A 20859-nucleotide genomic window follows, 5' to 3' on the forward strand; every position below is an offset into this window, starting at 1 on the left:
TGGATCTGAATAGACATCTCTCCAAGGAGATGTACAAATGCAACAATAAACATGAAAAGACACTTAACATCATTAGTCATTAAGGAAATACAAATTAAAACCACAAATAAGATAACATTTCACACAAGATAGTATGCCTACAATCAGAGACAGACAATAACAAGTGTTGACAGCCATGTGGAGAAATGGCAACCCTCTTACATTTTGCTTATAGGTACAAAAAAGGCATCCACTTCGGAAAAATTTGGCAGTTCCTTGAAAAGTTAGTGACTGCCTTGACTGGTGTGGCTCAGTGGGTTGGGTATCATCCTGCACACTGAAAGGTCACTGGTTAGACTCCTAGTCAAGCACATGCATGGGTTGTCGGCCACGCCCCCTCCTTCCCCAGCTAGGGGTGTAGGAGAGGCAACCTAGATCTATGTTTCTCTCCCTCTTTCTCCCTCCCTTTTCCCTCCTTCTAAAAATAATAAAATCTTTTAAAAAAATTAGTTACCAACAAGTCCACTCCTAGATATACACTCAAGAGAAATTAAGAGTATGTCCACACAAATACAGGGATGAGCAAAAGTAGACTGACAGCTGTGGTGTGCAAAGTTTATTCTTCTATTATTAATCATAGTATTTTCCATATGAACTGTAAACCTACTTCTGCCTAACCTTGTATGTATAACACATGTTCATGGTAGCATTATTTATAATAGCACAAAAGTGGATACAATCCAAATGTCTGAAGACTGATGAATAAATAAAATGAAATACTATTCAACTATACAAAGAAATGGAAGTTCTGATACATGTTATATAACATGAATGAACCTTGAAAACATTATACATGAAAGAAACCAGCCACAAAAAACCACACACCATATGACTGCATTTTAATGAAATGTTCAGAATACACAAATGTAAAGATCGGTAGATTAGGTGTTCTTTAGGGTTGGAAGGAATGGGGATTGAATGGGTAGTTAACTGCTAATGGGGAAGTGATTTCTTTTAGAGAAGACAAAATGTTCTAAAATTAGATTGTGGTGATGGCTGCATAACCCTGAGAATATACTATAACACTGAATTACACTCTTTGAATGGGTGAATTATATGGCATGTGAATGCTGTTTTTTAAAAAAAGTGTAGGCCCTGGCCAGGTAGCTCAGTTGGTTAGAGCATTGTCCCAATACACTAAGGTTGTGGGTTCAATCCCTGGTCAGGGCACGTACAAGAATCAACCAACGAATGCATAAATAAGTGGAACGACTAATCGATTTCTGCCTCTTTCTCTCAATGTCTCTTTTCTCTCCCTCTATCCCTTCTTCTCCTTCTCTAAAAAAAAAAAAAAAAAAAAAAAAAAAAGTTAAAAATGTAAATAGTCATGATGGATGTAAGGTTTTCTTAGACCCCGCCGAGGAAATAAGCAGCCAATCAGCCATGGAAACAGGCAGATGAGCTTTATTGTGGAAGTTTGTGCTCCCGGGCGACGTTTTCCCCCGCCTGGAGAAGGGGCTAAGAAAAGACCGTGTGGGACAAGGGAAAGGCTGGGAGTTTTATATGGCTGGACTTCCCACGGGAGCCAAGGATTGGTTCTTGGTGAACAAAGAAGCAACTTAGCATTGGTGGCTCCTGGTCTGATGTCAGTCACCTCTTCTGGGTCAGAGTTCAGTTGCCATATTACTTGTAGTCCAAATGGTGGCCATATTTGTAGTCCAAAATGCTAATTGTAACTAGATGCCCACTTGTCCTACCCTGCCCATCCTGACAATGGAGTATCACCCTATAGCAATGTTAATGAGTAAACTAAACATATGGGAAAGCAACAACATACACAAATCTTTTTTTTAAGTCTCATTCTTTATTTTAAATGAATTTATTTTTAGACAGAGGGGGAGAGAGAGGGGAAGAGAAACATCAATGTGAGGTTGCCTCTCACGCGCCCCCTACTGGGGACCCGGCACGCAACCCAGGCATGTGCCCTGACTGGGAACCGAATCGGGGATGACTCTGGTTCGCAGGCCAGCGCTCAATCCACTGTGCCACGCCAGCCAGGGCGACATACACGAATCTTACAAACATGAGTGAAAAGCCGCCTCAGACAAAAGTGTATATACCATATAATTCCACTTATATAAAGTTCAAAAAAGAGGCAAAAATTAACCTATGGCATTAGAAGTTAGGTTGTGGTTTTAGGTATCAGCAAGCAGGGCTGCAGGGAGGAGAAGAAAAGATAGTGACAGAGAAGGAACAGGAACAGGCTTCCAGAGTGCAGGTTATTTGTGAAAATTCATCAAGCTGAGTACTTATGTTGGATTGGCCAAAAACTTCATTTAGTTTTTTCCGTATGATGTCTCTAGTAGTACTTAGTTGTCTTGAATTTCATTAGAAACAATTTTGTTAGACTGTATTAACAGCTGTCATATCAGCATGCATTTTTTAAAAACATCAAAATTGAAAAAAAACCCATCAAAATTGGTAAATTTGTGTACAGCCATTTTAATATTGAAAATGGAAGAAAACATGCAACATTTCTGGCATATTAAATTTTACTATTTCAAGAAAGGTAAAAACACAACTGAAATGCAAAAAATAGATGATTTGTGCAGTGTATGGAAAAAATGCTATGACTGATCGAACAAGTCAAAAGTGGTTTTCAAAATTGCTTGATACTACTGACATTTTGGCCAAATAATTCTTTGCTACGGGCTGTCTTATGCATTGGAAGATGTTTAGCAGCACCCCTGGCCTCTACCCACTAGAAACCAATAGTGGGAGAGAGCCAACATACTCAAAATATGTAAATCAATAAAGTTATTGGTGAAAATTTAAAAAGTGTCCTTTATTTTATAGAAAAAAAGCAACAAACTTTTTAGCCAGCCCAATAATTTGTGTACCTTTTTGATGTCCATAATGTACTTCAAAAGTTTGGGTTTTTTTAAAGATAAAGAGAAGGGGCAAACAATACATGGGGCAGGAAGTTGGAATTAGCACTTCAAGTTGTGCTTTCAAGAAACATATATACCTGACTTCGGAGCAGCTAAGCCAAAACAAAAAACTGGCAGTGGTATAACTATTGTAAAGTACCAGTCCCTTTTCGATTTCTTCAGAACTCTCTCTGTAGGGTTACAGGGTCAGGGTAATTACAAAGGAAAAATCACAAGCTGAACATTTGAAGTGTCCCCTCACAAAGCTCTGGCTAAAACAAGAATAAGCACATACTAGAAGCTCCTGGCATTGGCAAGTTTATCCTTTTTGGGGGTGCCATTCAAGATTTTAGGAGAAAGTATCTTTCCTGAAACCCAGTTCAGCCATATCCCAGGGCTCTGGTCTAAGATACGACTTTTAGAAGTCCAGCTCTGGCCCCAAATACCATCTTCCCTCAGTGATCAGTAGAGGCTGTAGAGGGCAAACAGCTTTTTAGTTTGGGGGTTAAATAAGATAATAACAAAAACACACATTTCTAGTCCACCTATTAGGTTCCTCATCTCCACCTTCTAGTTTCTATTGGATCAAGTTATGAGCACTTCCCCAATCAACTGAAAAAGATCCAGATGAGTGTTAATATGCATCAACCCAACCCTTCCTCCAAGTTCACCTGTATCAGTTGCTATAGCTACAGTAGTGGGAACAATGCTCCCATCCTAGTAATATGAGTATGGATGCAGATGTACAGTTCAACTACAGGTGAGAGGCATTTATCATAGTAACAGAGACAAAGGGAGAACTGAGGAAGATGATCCTTAGCAGACAGACCTTAAACAATTAAGGGAGGCAGAAAAGGCTCTCATCAAGGGTGCACACATGCTTTTGATAATGAGAAGGTCCAGTGTATCTTAATAACTGAAGCACACAGATAAGGCAGCCCACCGCTACAACTTATTTGAGAAACACGTTCATTCTCTGGAATGAAGCCAATGCCTTTACCCCCCTAGAGGAATTTGCTCTCACCCTCCCAGTGACTCCTCCTCCTCCTCACACCATCTGAGAAAGACACTCTCACACAAACCAGAGACAGACAAGCTTACACGGCAAACTCCAATATTAAGACCCGAGAAAGAACTCCCCACTTCCAACCTGAACGTTTGGGAAAGAAATAGGGAGACACAAAGAATAACCAAGAGAGTGATCAAGCTAAGCAGAATGCATCAACACATGTAATTAAATCTGTCACTGCAGAACCTGTCATTCAGACCAGTAGCAAACCAGCCGTGCTCAGGTGAACTAAAGAGTACACCCGCACAGCAAGTGCTTGCCAGAGTCCGTCCCCAAGAAGTTCTTCTGATAGGCCTCCAAGCCACTATTTGCACATATACTTCTTCAAAAAAATAAAAAGAGGGTCCATAATTCTCGACTGTTACCAAGACTCAAAATCAACAATCTTTTTGGAGGGTCATTTGTATTTATCTATCAAGCTTTTCAAAATATACTACTCTTTCGTCCAACAATAATTCTTCTAGGAAATTATTTTACATCCTCACATAGGTGCCAAGTATTATGAATAAATATGTCATTGGCAGTGTTTGTAATGGTAAAAATCTAGAAACAACCTCCATACCAGGTGTTCTCAAAGTGTGGGGGCCTTAAGGGGTCTGGAAAATCAAAACTATATCCATATTATTAAAAGATGATTTGCATTTTTCACTCTTGTTTTTCTCAGTGTCCATATTGTGGTACTGTAACAGGCTGAATGCAGATGAGAACCCTCCTTAAAAAAAAAAAAAAAAATTAGGCCAAGCATTAAAGAGATTTGTAAAAGTGTAAAATAAGGACACTCTCCTATCACTAAATTTCACTAAATTTCTCATTTTAGGAAAGCATTTTGAAATCTTACTTCTAATTTCTAATATGGTAAATATTAATAGCTACAACTCACATAAATAAAAGCTTTTGGGAATCCTCAATTTTAAGAGTATAAAGGTACCCTGGGAAAAAAGTTTGAGAAATGCCACAGAACAGTACACTGTGTGAATTACACATGCAGTGGAATGCTCCTCTACATTTGGATGAGACGGATCTGTGCACCCCGACACAGATGCCCCAGGTGTACTGACAAAGGAGGTCTGTACACTCAGAAAATGAGGGAACAACAGCAGAGGAAGGGAAATGCCCCTCAGAACATCACCAAGACAACTGAAGGCAGAAGCAGTCACACACTGACAGCAAGAAAAATGACAATAAAACGAATAGTACAATTACAAGTATAAATAATCAGGTCATTAAAAACGTACCCTTTCTGCTTCATGACATTTTGGTTTCTCCTATAAAATGAAATGTGAGAGCTCCCCCCCCCCACCTTTTTGTTTATCCTGTTGCCAATCCCCAACACACCTGCAAAACAAACACCTCCCCGGAAGGGGGTGAAGGTAGTTGGTAGTGCAGACTCAACTACCACTCCAAAAGAGTTTACATCAGCCTGGATGCAGCTAACAAACAGCTTGCTTAATTCCCACTCTAACACACATTTATACACTCAAGCAAATATTTTTAAATCGTGTTGAACGGAAAAATTAGTATTGATAATGATGATCCAGAAGCACATTACAAATGAAAGGTTATCCAACACACGTTCATTACATTGCTTAAGAAAAACTTTCTAGCATGTATTTAGGAAACATTGCATAAAAACTGTTGAGAGCTTTAATCTCTGGTATATAGTCTTATTTAGCTGGAAAGTTCATTTATTTGGAAAATATCATTTCCTTTCACGGAAGAAATGACCTAGTATGAGTTTCTGTATTAACCAACAACCAGCCAATCAGATTCAAGTAGTATGAAGTATCTGGCGTGGGGTTAAGAAACTTAGGTCCCAGCCTCAGTTTAGTTTCGGATAACACTTAAGGATTTCAGAATAAATAACTCCAGCTCTGTCCCTCCCAAAGAAGCAGTTCAGTCTCTAGGTTTCTCCAGTATATTGTTCTTATCAATGCTCAAAGCTAAGGGCAAGGGCTTAGGTACCAGGAAGAAACCACCATCAAAAATGATTTAAAGAAGTCCAAAAATCTCATCTGGATAAAAGACGAGTGAATGCTTTATACCTAGAGCAGGTCTCTGCTCCAAGTCCCTCTGTCATGATTTTTGTGGTACTATTAATAATGGGACACACATGGCATTTAAAAACTGAAATGAAGGTTTAGCGGGAAAAACAAAGTGGCAGCATTACATTAAAAGGTCCCACACCTGTGTCAAGTCTTCACTACACTCCGTTATCACTCAGAACAGATGACAAATAAGGGTTTGGTTACCCTAAGCCTATTAATTTTCTACAAAGTAGGTCTACACAAGAAAAAAATATTTAAATCAACATTTCAAATGAAGTATTTCTCCCAGTACTGACACTAAGCTCTTCTTGGTAGCTAAATCTGGAATGCTTCCTGTATGCAAGGTTCTATGCTTACTGATTTGTAAGAACAGCAGTAAAAGATGCTGATGCTTTCTGTTCATTTCTCACCAGAGCAGCCAAAACAAAACAAAAAAGACTTTCCCACCCAAAGTGTTCTGACCTCCTTTTCTAATTATAGCAGAGTCAGAGGCAACCAAGTTCTACCAAGAGGCAGAAGCACAGGATTACAGTTTTTATCATTAGCTAGCAGTGCTACCACGACCAAAACATTTCCCCGTGTCTCCTTTTCTTCATGCCCAGTGAGAACTGGATCTAACTCTGAAACAGTCAAGTCAAATAGCTAAAACTATTTTGAAATGTAAAAAATACTTCATAAAACTTAAGGCAAAAACCAAACATAAGAACATTATCATTGATGCTTGGCATGTAATCCAGAGTGAAGAGCATGGATATGACTTCATGTTCAAAGACATCCTTCAGTGTGTAGAGAAATTCCAATTTCTTTATCAATTCCCAAGTTGGCAGGTAGAGCTGGTAAAGACCATAACAGAGAAAAGTAGAACAGTTTGACCATAAAGTGAGAGGACAAGGGATGACATACATTATCCTCACTTCAGGAAGTCAATAGGTAGAGCATAAGCTGAAAAAAAAAATACTAAGTCATCTTTATTGGAAGATGGAACTTTGCGTGTACAAAGCTATGATAATACCTGAGGAGGTAACCTATCTTATTAAAGAAAAAGGACATGCTGCTGTAACACATCTTGACAACATGAACCTATTAAATAAGAATGCCAATTCAGAAAAACGGGCTCAGGGGCTTTGTGGGACATCCTATCATCTCCAAGGCAAAATGCACTACAGGTCTGCCACACCACTCTGCTTCGGGGCGGGGGGGGGGCAGAGCATGAGCACGAGTCAGGTGTCCCCTGTAACAGGGAGGCCCCAGTTACTTCCATTTGGAAGTCGCATTTCTCATTTTCAGACCAATGTATAAGCTCCTCTAACAAGATAAATGACCCATTTTATAGAAAATCAGAAACACTTTCTATTTTGCTCATCACAATAAAAAGAAAATGCTCAATTATACTATAATGGAGAATGAGGAGAGCGCACAATGATGGATAACCCAAAACTGCAATCAATACAAAATCTCCCATGTGTGGCCTGGAGATACACTATAATTTTAAATCTTTAGTCAAAAAGTTGTTTTTATTTTCTCTGCATTGAGTCTAAGCATAAAGCAGCAAATGCAAGCAGGCAATATGAGAATTTAAGACACACTGTAAACAATTAATAAAATAACTGATAATACTAGTTTCAAGCCACAGACTAGAGATCTCACTCAAACCCAGTTTGAACACTAACCTTGCTCCCTAACCAAGCTGTTATTTAGCAACTCTGAGCCTGTTTTCCCATCTGCAGAATAAAGTTAATAGGTCCTGTAACAGAGGATACAAGTAGTCTGGCACACAGTAGGTACTCAAAATTTTTTGATTATTCCATCTGCAGTTTTCTTGTTAGAAAAAACATTATTCATCAAATGAAAGATTATTTACAACAACATTTCACAAGTATCTGTGAGTTTTTTAAAGTCTACTCTTTGGACTTAAGTTTTCCTTACAATGTAAATTTAACAAGGGCACATGAGTTAACTTATTTAATTTCTCTTTCTTTATTAGATAAAAATTAAATCCACTTTCTTTCAGCCATCTTACCTGCTTCATTGCAAGGCCGCAAACCTTCCAAAGAAAGGGAGAGGAGGGAGGCTAGGGGCTATCCCCTAAAGTGGTGAAAATAAAAGCAGGGGGGAAAAAAGATTCCTATATTATGTTAGAAGAGTATGACTCCCTATGATAGTATGACATTGGGACTTAATGCTTAAAAATACTTGAAACAAAAGATCCTGTATAATGAGTCCAATTAAACACATGATGACCCTGGCTGGCATAGTTCAGTGGATTGAGCGCGGGCTGGGAACCAAAATGTTCCAGGTTCGATTCCCAGCCAGGGTACATTCCTGGGTTGCAGGCCATAACCCCCAGCAACCGCACATTGATGTCTCTCAATGTCTCTCTCTCTGTCTCTCTCTCTCTCCCCTCCCTTCCCTCCCCCCCCCAAAACAAACAAAAACCACAACACACGATGAAAAGGTTCTCTCTTAAATTATGAGACCTGAGACTTGCTGTCTAACCTACACACACACTTTAATCTCAGAAGTTAACTGAACTGACAGAAGAAGCCCATGCTTCCCATGTTACTACCTAACAAGTTTCCCAACCATCCCAAGATGTGGAGGTTGGAGTGGTCGGTTACTCTGTAATAGATACAAAGGCACAGTAACACCTGACATTCCCACGTATACTTTAATAGGCCTCAGAAAAATGTGCCTGATGTATTCAACACTCTTTAAATGTGCCCAAAAGAATTTTTCTCCAGTTTTAAGTTATTTTGGGTAGCCAAATTAAGATAACCTGTTGGCAATATACTCCAAATTACTGTTTTTCAATTCAAATTGAAAACCAATGTTCCCAGAGTCTTCAAGAGAGTCCGATTAAAATTCTTTGAAATGAGTTTGTAATAATTCAGACACAGACTAACTGCAATCATAATACACTGAAATACCTACTACAAAATTACACATGAATTAAAGCAAATTTGCAAATCCAGGAAAAACTATTTGAAAACAGTTTTATCTGACATGAACGTTTTCTTAAAGTGAAATTCACTGTATGCCCACAGGGAAGGGGAACTCATAAAAGAAGGTAACTTTCTAAAAATGTGAAACATTTACTTTAAACAAATTGGTCTTTGAACCTTGAGAGCTGTTTCCAAACACACGAAGCACAGGCACCTGGGCAGACCGGGACGGTTTTAAAGATTACCTGCCAACTTTTCCCCACCTGTTCACTGAACCAAACAGTGGATGTACTTTTAAGCAATCAAAAAAGCTGGCACAAAGTGATTCCGAACTTTCAAGACGTTTACGCAGTGAACCCACACACAAAAGTCTGTGTTACTAATGAAAAAGAAAACGAACACCGGGGAACGCGAATCTAATCTTCTCCCGGCAAAGAGGCATGCTTTTTCCGCTGCCCGCTGAGCTGCCAGAGCCTTGAACCGGTGTTGCCAACCTGCAACAGGGTCGGAAAGACGCAGAAGTGTTTTTGTTTTCGTTTTTTAACGCACAGCGAAATGTTTTCCAAAGAGGGGAACAGCTGAGAACTTTCTTACCTCCGAAAAAAGTTTCACGCCTGCTTTACAGATGGATGCACTAAGGAGGCAGATCGGATTAATCAGTGCCTTTCTCAAGGTCACCGTAGCGCGAAAAAACAGCACAGTCCGGACAACGATCCCAAGTCCCCGGCCCCTGCACACGTCCGGGCGGCACAGCCCAAACGTGCCCGGCTCCGCTCGTGCCCCCAAGTGCCACTACACACTCGGAAAGAGACATCCCGGACGCTCTCCGTGCAGCTCCGGGGGGGACTGGGGTGCCGGTGGCCGCCCACCGGCGCGCGGGGGGTGGTAGTGCCCTCCCCCGAGGCGACTGTCCCCCCCCCCCACCCCCCGGTCCTCGTAGTAAGAGGACCACTGGCCCAGAAGAACCAGGGAGGTGGCCCAGGGTCGCGGAAGGCGCGCGTCCCGCCGCGCAGGGGTTCACTTACCGTCGCTCTCGGCCCTGACAAGCAGGGACATGCCCTTCAGCCGCTCCACGTAGCCGGACGACACATGCCCGGTGCCCCGGTCGTCCCACTGCCGGTCCTCGTTGAGCGTGTAAACCTTCACCCGCCGCCGGGTGTCGGTCATCGTGCCGCCCAGGGGCCGGGGCAGAGGCCCCGCCGGAGTCGCCCGGGAAGGGGGTCCGGGGTAGGCGGGAGGACGCCCGCAAGCGGAGGGCTGCCCGGCTTCACTGCCACCGCTGGCCGCCGCGGGGCCGTGCTGCCGGCCGCATGGCCCGTTCCCGGACCCGAACTCGGGGCCCCCGCTTTTTCTCCCCTCCGATACGTCGGCGCTATTGTCCAGGCCCGGCGAGCCCCGCGGCCCCGAGGGGGCGCGTAGCGCTTCGCAGCCTCCCGCCCCGCCGCTATAGGAAGTCGGGGCGCCGGTCACTGCCCTGCTCCCGCCTCCACCATGATGTCCGCGAAGCCGCTTCCCGCGCCACCGCCGCCTCCTCAGGCCGCCGCCGCCATGTTTTCCTTCCTTCTACCTGGCCCTGCCAGCGCAGCCGGTGGCTCTGCCCCTCTCGCCTGCTTCAAGTGTCCGACGCCGAGGGGCGTCTGCTCCTGCTGCCGGCGCCTCCGCTGCGCGGGCGACTCCTAGAGCCCCCAGGCGCCGAGCGCTCCAGGCCTATTGGAAGTCTCTTTCCTCCGCCGCTGCCACCGCCTCTTCCGTCTTCCTCACGGAGCCAAAGCCGCCGCCATCTTGGTTCGCCCCTCAATAGCGGCGCGCGGGGCCACCCAGGCAGCCGCTGCAGGGGCGGCCCGCTGACCCCACCATTTAAAGAGACAGGAGCGAGGCCGAGAGCCTCGCAGCGTCGAAGGCCTAGGACGGAGGCGGGAGGCGGGCGCGGAGTTGCCGAGGTGGCGGGAGCACAGGGTGCGGAGGAGGGGGAAACGCTGGTCGCGCCGGTGACGGCCGGGGCTCCCTCGTGCTCCCAGCACGCACCGTCGTGCGAGTACGGGGCGGCGTGTGCGTGCGTCGCGCCCTGTGTGCGTCATCAGCCCCGCTCGGGGATTTGGCAAGGGCGTGGGGCCCGCCTCCGGCGGAGCGAGCGGTCCTGCGTTCTCTGCCCGCGGCGCGCTCGGTGTCGGGCGTTCTTCTGATGGCCTGCTGCAGTCTGCTGTGGCTCGCTGTCCGCCCGCCCGCCCAGCCGCTTCGGCCTGCGGCTCTTAGGCACGTCCACCTCTACGACCGTCTTTTCCTGGCCTCCTTTGGGCCTGGGCTCGGAACCTGAGCGCGGGGTGGTGGCGGCTGTCCTTCGGCAGGAAACCTTCTGGGGAAGGCCGCAGGTTTAGGCCGAGCGGCCAGCGGCTCGCCTTGGGAGCTGCAGTGGCGTGGCGAGCCTAGAAACGAGGGACAGTTTGCATTTTCTGAGCCTGAGGTCAAGCCCGGAAAGTGACAAGTCTGAGACCTCACCTTACAATTCAGCCACGGGCATCCATTTCTTTATCCCTTATGAGAACAGTTATTCTAGTCCTCCGTGCTGCAAAAAGGACTTGAGCTTACAAAAACAACACGCGATACGGTGTAATCAGGATGAGTAATTCTCAAGTTTAGTTGTTCGTTTGTTTTTAAAGATTTTATTTTTTAGAGGGAGGGGAAGAGAGGGAGAGAAACATTGATGTGCGACAGAAACGTCCATGAGTTGGTTGCGTCTCCCACGCCCCGCACCGGGACCTGGCCCACAACCCAGGCGTGTGCCCTGACGGCAAATGGAAGGAACCCTCAACCTTTGGGTTCCTCGGGCTGGCCCTCAATCCACTGAACCACGCCAGCTAGGGCTCAACGTTCCATGTTCAACACCGCCCGTCTTCACAAGAACGTCAGTCCTCATGCCTCTGTTTCCATTTGCCAGGCCTTATAGGCCATTGCTGTCCACTGGAAAGAGAAAGAGCCATGTGTAATTTTGAATTTTACAGTGATCACTTCTTTCAAAAAGTATGAAGAAACTGCTGAATTATTTAATGTATTTAATCAAATGCAGTCTCTTCTAAATATTAGAAATCAAATCTTAATGAGATATTTTTCTCCCTCCTTTCCACCCTTCCTTTTCTTTCTACAAATTTTTGTAAGAGTTTATTTGAGCCAAACTGAACACACGTGCCAGGGAGCAAGATCTCAAATGCTTCTCTAAATTCCTTTTTTGTTGTTTTTGGACTAAGCTTAAAATGCAATGTGTTTTTTACCCTTAGCGCAAGCTTGTATTTGGATGCTAAATTTTCATTGGTAATACCTGATTTGTATTTAAACTTTATTAAATTTGCCATGGAAGAAGATTCACATACTCGTTATTTCAAACATACCGAGTTTCTAAAAATGGATTAACTCGATTCAATGTAAAATTTAATTGAAATTAAGTAAAGTTTAAAATTCAGTTCCTCTAACCACATTTCAAGTGCTCAGCAACTACACGTGCCTAGGTCTACCCTTATGGCAGGTTCAGGTGTTTTAACACTGCCAGGAATTTCATATCAAACTTGCAACGTAGTTTGTTATAAACACTATTCAAGCAAGAGGCCCTGATGGCATTAGCAGGGCTGAGCGGTTTCCCAGGATGAAGGAGTGTCAGTTTTAAAATCAGAAGTTGGGCTCTTCCTCTCCCACCACGTGAAATGTAAAGAAGTGCTTGAAAGGGCTGCCTGAGAGTTCCACTATTTACAAAAAACTGGAAAATCATTTAAAAAAAAAACAAGCAATTGTTTTTTATAAAAAGTAAAGTGCAAGCATCAGGGCATAGCAATAATTTTGTTCACTTTGACATAGTAAGACATCATTTTTTAAAAGATTTTATTTATTTTTAGAGAAAGGGGAAGGGAGGGAGAAAGAGAAACATCAATCAGTTGCCTCTGGAATGTCCCCAGCTGGGGACCTGGCCTGCAACCCAGGCATGTGCCCCGTCTGGGCATTGAACTGGCGACCTTGCAGTTTGCAGGCGGGCACTCAATCCACAGCCACACCAGCAAGGATGACATCATTAAATTTACTCATGTAATTGTTTACTCGATCACCAAACCAAACATGAACTAATTTGTGTGTGTGTGTGGGGGGGAAACATACATTTTTAATAATACACATTTAGTGAATTTAATTAAATAGCAGGGATTTTTTAGTAAATAAAAAATTTAAAGTTATATATATATATATATATATATATATATATATATATTACAAGGAACATTAACAACTATGTTTGCTGTATAATATAATCTTAAATAACAGTTGAGTTGTATCAGTCCAGTTCCTCCCAGAGAAACCACCAGTAGGATATGTCTACAGAGAAAGAGATTTGGAGGAATTGCTTCTAGGATAGCGGGGTGGGCTAGGCAAGTCTGAAATACACAGGGCAGGGCAGCAGCACGCTGGCAGCCCTTGCGCAGGAGCTGACCCTGCGGCCCACAGACAGCATCTTTACTTCTACAGGGAAACCTCAGTTTTGGCCGTAAGGCCTTTGGACTGAATGGATGAGGCCCGTGCAGATTATGGAGAATAATCTACTTAATATCACATTCTACAAAATGCCCTCACAGCAACACCTAGATTACTGTTTGATGGACACAAGATTATCACAATAGTAAATAAGTACTTTATATAATCACTTAGTCATATGGCATGCACAAATGGTGAGACAATTTAAGGAAATTTCTAATGGAGTTCCATAAAGAGGGTACCAAGTCACAAAAGATTGAAATACATTGACAGTGGGTGTTGTATTTTGAGTCCAGGTCCTGCCTCTTGGTAGCTGTGTGACATTCGAAAGTTTCTTGACTTCTCCGTGCCTCAGTTTCCTCACCTATAAGATAGGAATAATAATATCTTCTAAGATCGTAAGGATTAAAAAAGATACAATGCTTTAAACACAAAGCTCTTCCCTGGAACTGGTGTACCTTCACCTGCACACACAACATAGACGTGGAAAGTATGTAGCAGGGTCCATTCATCACGTAATATTCACACCTACTCCATGTTACTTACCTTTATGCATTTGCATTTACCCTTTTGTAGCATCACCTGCTTTAGACTAAAAACCCTGGAAAGAACACGGACTAGGCTGCTGGGTTGTGCACTGCCCAGCCCAGAGCCACCAGCCACCCAGATGACCTCCAGGTTTGACAGAGAAGATAATGGTATCTGTGCGGTGGGAAGGCATGGCACCAAAAGATCTGACCCCATTGTGGCTCAGCCAGTAAATTTGTGGTCTAGTATGAGACACTTAACCTCCTTGGGCCTTGGTTTTCTAATTCTAATGAGATGGCCATTCAGGACACGCCCAGCTTTTGAATTCCATAGGTGTGCAGCAGTGGTGGTAAGAATACTAGAAATCATGCTATCCCCATAAAGGCAGGTGCCGACATGACCACACATTAGCATTTTTATGATGTTACAAGTATTTTATTACCATAGGTGAAAATCATTAAAAACCAGCAGAAATATGTGCCAACAACCATCCACTTGTGTTCTAAACTATTTTTTTAAGTTATGTAATAGTTAATTTGGCATGTCATACCTGGGGGAAAAATTACATTTTCCACCCTTGATAATGTTACCATGAACAAATCAGAAAAATGAAGATAATTTTAGGTAAATGCTGGAACAACACATTTTTACCAGCTTAAAACTCGCTACCCTTAAAACTTCACAGTTCATTTCTTTAAATATAGAAACATGCTCACGAAATGCTGACTAGCAACTCTTCATGTGTAATCAATAAGCAAAACAAGTGGCAAATACGTTTACAAAGAATAAATTCAGAAATTGAAGGCATTTTTATACACCAACAATGAAATATCAGAATCAGAAGTCAGGGAAAAAAATCTCATTTGCTAGAGCAACAAGAAAAATAAAGTATCTGGTAATAAACCTTACCAAGGAGGTAAAGACCTATAATCAAAAAACTACACAACATTAAAGAAAGAAATTAAGGAAGACACAGATAAATGGAAGTATATGTTGTGTTCATGGATTGAAAGAATTAACATCATCAAAGTATCCATATTACCCAAAGCAATTTATAAATTCAACCCAATCTCCATTAAAATACCAATGACATATTTCTCAGTATAGAACAAACATTTCAAAAATTTACATGGAACCATAAATGACCCCAAATAGCTGCAGCAATTTTGAGAAAGAAGAACAAAGTGTGAGAAATCACACTACCTGATATAAAACTATATTACAAGTACACTGTAATCAAAGCAGTATGGTACTGGCGTAAGGACACATAGACCAATGGAACAGAAGAGAGAGCCCAGAAATAAACCCAAGTCTCTATGGTCAATTAATATTCAACAAAGGGGGCAGAAGCATAAAATGGAATGAAAATAGCCTCTTCAACAAATGGTGTTGGGAGATCTGAACAGCTACCAGCAAAAAAATGAAACTAGACCACCAACTTACACCATATGCAAAAATAAATTCAAGGTGGATAAAAGACTTAAATATAAGTCACAACACCATAAAAGTCCTAGAGGAGAACATAGGCAGGAAAATCTCAGATATTCCATGCAGCAATATTTTCAATGATATGTCCCCTAGAGCAAGGGACATAGAGGAAAGAATAAACAAATGGAACCTCATCAAAATGAAAAGCTTCTGCACGGCTAAAGAAAACAGCAGTAAAATGAAAAGGGAACCAACCATATGGGAAAATATATTTACAAATGATACCTCGGACAAGGGTTTGATCTCCAAAATATATAAAGAACTCACATGACTCCACTCCAGGAAGACATACAACCCAGTTAAAAAATGGGTGAAGGACCTGAACAGACACTTCTCCAAGGAGGACATACAAAGGGCCCAGAGACATGTGAAAGGATGCTCAGCATCGCTAGCCATCAGAGAGATGCAAATGAAAACCACAGTGAGATACCACTTCACCCTGGTCAGAATGGCCATTATAACCAAATCAGCAAACAACAAATACTGGTGAGGTGGTGGAGAAAAGGGAACCCTAGTGCACTGTTGGGGATGCAAACTGGTGCAGTCACTGTGGAAAATAGTATGGAATTTCCTCAGAAAACTAAAAGTGGAACTGCCTTTTGACCCAGTGATTCCACTGCTGGGATTATACCCTAAGAATCCTGAAACACCAATTCAAAAGAACCTATGCACCCCAATGTTCATAGCAGCACAATTTACAATAGCCAAGTGCTGGAAACAGTCTAAGAGCCCATCAGTAAATGAGTGGATAAAAAACCATGGTGCATTTACACAGTGGAATATTACACAGCAGAAAGAAAGAAGGAGCTCCTACCCTTTGTGACAGCATGGGTGGATCTGGAGAGCTTTATGCTAAGTGAAATAAGCCAGATGGTGAAAGACAAATACCATGTGATCTCACCTGTAAGTGGAACCTAATCAACAAAACAAACAAGCAAGCAGATTATAACCAGAGACATTGAAATAAAGACCAAACTGACAGTAACCATAGGGAAAGGAGGAGACGGATAGTGGGGGAAAAGTGAGGAAGGGGCAATAAGGAACATGTATAAAGGACACATGGACAAAGGCAAGGTGGGTAGGTTTGAGGGTGGGTAGGTTTGAGGCAGGGATGGGTGGGGCAGGGGCGCGTGGTGGGGTGGAAATGGAGACAACTGTACTTGAACAACAAAAATAAATAAATAAATAAAAATTAAAAGAAGAAACTTTAACAAATTTTTAAAAACCTTTGGGTTTTACCCAAAGGTCACAACCATCATTTGCCTTTAAGATCTATTACTTGCCCCTTGAATTTTACACTGCAGGCATGTCGACTGCCTCTAGTTCCCCAAACATCAGCTTGTGCTTTGTGTCCCCAAGCCTTGTGCCTCTGTCTAGATAGAGTGTCCTTTCCATCTCGTTTCCTTTAAAATCCTAGGAAGGCATCACCTACTTTGTTGGACTTCTCACACGGCTCCCATCCCAGACCATTGCAGTGATCCCCTTTTCTGTAACACTCCTGTGTCCTTTCATTACTTGTACTATCACCTGTACACTGTTGGTCTATTTATATGCCTAATTCTTCCACTAGCTGTGAAGCTCCCGGAAGGCAGGACTTTCTCTTATTCTTCTGTATAGGCAAAATCCAGTACATTGCCTGGAATTTGGTTAGTGTTTAGTAGATATTTGTTGAATTGAATGCTAAACTGTCTACTTAAGAACTTGACATAGGCCTAGCCAGTGTGGCTCAGTTGGTTGGAGCATTGTCCTATACAGCAAAAGGTTGGGGGTTCAACTCCCAGTCAGGGCATATAACCTAGGTTGCAGGTTCAATCCCTAGTCCAGATGGAGGCAACCAATCAATCTCTCTCTCTCTCTTTTTCTCTCTTTCTTCCTCTGCCTCTAAAATCAACAAAAATGTTTTTATTTTTTAAAAAAGTTGGCTGATCACAGACTAGCTACAACAAAACAGCAGTAGTGTTAAACAAAAGTCATGCACTGAGTGAGCACAGAAGTTGTGATAAAAATGATCACTGTAGGGATCAGAGAAGAGTTTTGTAGAAGAGGCAGCATTGGGTGCGACTTGGAGAGTTTGATGTTAAGGGGAATGGGACAGAGCATCTGAGACTGCCGGATTATGAGAAAAAATAGCAAGCAGATAGGATTTTGTGTGTCAATTTAGGAAACTAAGCAGATTAGCATAGCTAGAGAGTACAAACTGGGAAAAAGTAGTAAATTTGTCAGAAAAAAAAACAGCATGTGGCACAGTTGTGAAATCCTGAAATGTCATTCTAACGTGTTTGGATATTATTCTGAAGATGCATGAGAGATGGACAGGTGACCCCTAAAACCTGAATTGTATTCATCTTAATATCTTTTGTGTCCAGATGACAAGGGCTTCTTCTTTTCAGAGAGTGCCTTATGGTAGATAATTTTTTTTCAGATTAGTGACAAAGAGGAAATAATATAAGTATATTCTGCATGTGAAAATGCATCCAGGCATTCATTATTCTCAATTTCTTTTTCCACCTGTTAATAACTAAAGAAGGTAGGATAGGTGGTCAGGGATGGTGATGTCAACATGAAAGTGTCCAATTTATTTATTTAGCTACATTTAAACCAGAAATAGAATGTTTTGTGGTGACTTAGTTTTTGTCATTCCAAATATTCTAATTCTGTATTTGAGAATTATGTTTATACTCAAATGATGCAGAAAATCTGTTCCTTACCCCCAAGCACAGTGGTTAGATGGTTAGTGGTTGACAGAAGTCAGGACAATCCAAACATTGCCTGGATTTCTCAGACTATTACTGGGTGAGAAATATTCTTACCTCTTGAGCAACGCAGTTAGGAGGGTGCGGTATAGGGCTGCCTATAGTGTGGGGAAGTTGTGTGAGCGGCCCTATGCCCATGAATGCATAACGCAGAAGTGCAGGGGAACTAACACTCCATGGGGTCAATTTTGACTAAGAGGCATGGCAGCCAGTGGACAAATGCTTCCCTTTTATCCCTCAGACTAATGGTCCTGTGGGATCCGCCCATGGCAGTGGCCATGTTTGCTAACACCTCCCTGTACTGGCTTCTCCTCCTTCCCTACCTAGTGCCCCTCCTCCTTCCTTTTCTCCATGGAATCACACTCCCCAACCAAACACTCTTTCTCAAGTCTCTTTGCAAATGATCTCAAGTCTCAGGTTTTGCTTTCTTTGATACTTTAGCTAAGATGCCTCAACTTCAATGATGTTTCCGTTCTCTCCTTTCCCACACTCATCCTGCAAGCCCAGCTCTAATCAGCCCTGCAGAGAGAGTCTGGGGGAGGGACGCTGGCCTTTACTTCCCTCTCAGGGAAAACTGTTCCCATTCAGACACGGGTAGGAAGAAGGGCCTATGCTCATGCATAATCATCGTCTCTCCATATTTTCTGTGATCCAACTTCAGTTCAAACTAATTTCATAAATAAAAGTCAAGTTTATGCAAACATTTCAAGGCCACCTTTGTAAAACACACACACACACACAAGTCCAATACTACAAAATATCTATACAGTCCCTGTAAGGTTGGTTTAATAGATCTGATGTATATTTCCCAAATCAAATCTTGGAACCTGAGTCAGACATTTGAGGTCCAGGTTGTGCTTGCTCAAAAACTCATTTCATACAGTCATTGCATCTACTTAAGTAAAGAGTTCTATAAAACATAAGGAGTATATCAGAAGAAAGTTTTTTTTAATGTAGAACTATTTAAATCCTATTTATTCCACTCTTAAAAATGTAATACATTCTACATTCTAGGAAATGGCTCTTGTAAATGGGATGAAAAGATGTTTTGGTCAGTAAGAATAGTTGGGCATGTGTTTAACCACCTGTATTACACCAGCCAAATTTTGATTATGGGTATAATCATCTCATTCCTTTTTGAGCTATGAAGAAATCTAAAACAATGGAGAGCAAAATAATGGTACTATCCATTAAAAAATGGAAGTTTGTATAACACACTTAATATTATTTGAATTGAGACCTGGGATGCTGGAATTCACACACTGATGAACTGTGTCAGAAAAAATTCATGATCTTGGGGGATAAGAATGGTGTTTGGCAAGAAAAGACTTTTGGTTCATAGCTGCTCTAGGACTTAGGTTGGCTTGAAGTTCAATGTGCTGGTTATTCTCCATCTGGCTGCCCCTCCCTGGCCACATACAGTTCTTGCCCTCCCTGCCCTGCTCCGTGCCCGAGGACTGGTCCCCAGGCAGTGAGTGGGTCACACGGGCTCTCTTGTCCTGTGGCTTCTGCTTCTGGTTGGGCTCAGTCAGTGGGAGGAATGGCATGAGCTTGTTGAGGGGGAGGAAATGGAAGGGAAAAATTACTGTGGTATTTTTCCCTTGTTTTCTTTTTGACTCAGGGCCTCGGATCGGTCAGGGTCTGCATTCTCGGATAAATGGTTTTCTGTGGCTGGAGTGAGGTGCGTGGAGTGGAGTGAGATGGTGCTGGAATTCCATACGGACTGAATCCTGAAGGCCTTTCCTTGCTTCGGATTCCAGAGTGGAGAGGGATTCGTGAAAGGATTGTAAGTTAGGGAATGTAATCACTGGATTTGTTTTTAAAAGAGAACTCTGGAAGCACTGTGAGGAAGGATTGCAGAGAGGTGAAAACAAAATGGGTGGGTCCAGTTACAAAGGGTCCCAGACTATGCAAGACATGGCAAATTCTTGAATTAAAGTCGTCCCAGTGAGTATAGAGGAGGAGGAACGGATTCTAAGTGCCCCTACGCTCCCACCCTCCCAGCCAGAAGGGGACCAGGGGATGCCTTCTGGGCTGCTGGAATGCTGATCCCCACCCAGCAGTAATGAGGGGCATCCCAGCTGGGATGCCAAAGGAGGAGGCTGGGTATGAACCCCCACTTTTCCTTCCACCTGGCAGTAATGAGGCAGTGCTCCCTTCCCCTGCTGGAAAGGTATCCAAAAAAGTCAGACAAAAAGAAAGGTTTAATTAAGATCTAGAGTCTCTTTCTCTTGACAAGAGGGTTGAGCACAACTTCACTACTCATAGTGCACACTTTTTGGATCTGCATCTAGTTTTCCCATGGCTTGAGTTTCACTCCATAAAGGAGCTATAAAGTGGAAAAGAATTATTACAAGGAAAAATTGGATCTTCTTAGTGATACCAATATGGTAGTCTTGGCTGTGGATATAGACAAAAATCTTTATTTGGATGATATTCCTCAAGCTTTGAGAAAAAAAACCCAAAAATAAACCCAGTTGTTACAAAACTAAAACAGCTCTGAGCAGAAAAAGAAACAATTATGAAGATGTTTGAAGATCCAGAAACTACAAGACAAATTCAATCAGACGTGGTCAGATGCTGTTTGACTACCTGGCGGGCAAGCATACTTTTAGGCTA

At 42.6% G+C, this 20859-nt stretch overlaps 2 protein-coding genes across 3 annotated transcripts in view; one reads left to right on the plus strand and one right to left on the minus strand.

Moving 5' to 3' along the window:
- The window catches only part of PPP4R3A (protein phosphatase 4 regulatory subunit 3A), a 37563-nt gene extending 27402 nt beyond the window's left edge, over nt 1-10161 (minus strand). The window contains exon 1 of one of the 2 annotated variants that reach the window (XM_028508143.2): nt 9991-10132. In XM_028508143.2, coding sequence (XP_028363944.1) covers nt 9991-10132 — 142 coding nt within the window. Of the gene's footprint in view, nt 1-9990 lie in introns of both variants that reach the window. The other variant, XM_028508142.2, reaches the window with a different exon arrangement.
- Nucleotides 10139-15607, plus strand: LOC118496656 (serine/arginine repetitive matrix protein 1-like). Its single transcript, XM_036013259.1, has 2 exons — nt 10139-11509; nt 15595-15607. The coding sequence occupies exon 1, from the start codon at nt 10276-10278 to the stop codon at nt 11146-11148; it is 873 nt and encodes a 290-aa protein (XP_035869152.1). The 5' UTR covers nt 10139-10275; the 3' UTR covers nt 11149-11509; nt 15595-15607.
- The last annotated feature ends 5252 nt before the right edge of the window (nt 15608-20859 follow it).

Source organism: Phyllostomus discolor, chromosome 1 (assembly GCF_004126475.2).
Source record: "Phyllostomus discolor isolate MPI-MPIP mPhyDis1 chromosome 1, mPhyDis1.pri.v3, whole genome shotgun sequence".
Taxonomy (NCBI): Eukaryota; Metazoa; Chordata; class Mammalia; order Chiroptera; family Phyllostomidae; genus Phyllostomus; species Phyllostomus discolor.

Bases quoted from the DNA above. Each gene is read 5' to 3' on its own strand.
- LOC118496656 (XM_036013259.1), top strand. From the start codon at position 10,276: ATGGCCCGTTCCCGGACCCGAACTCGGGGCCCCCGCTTTTTCTCCCCT.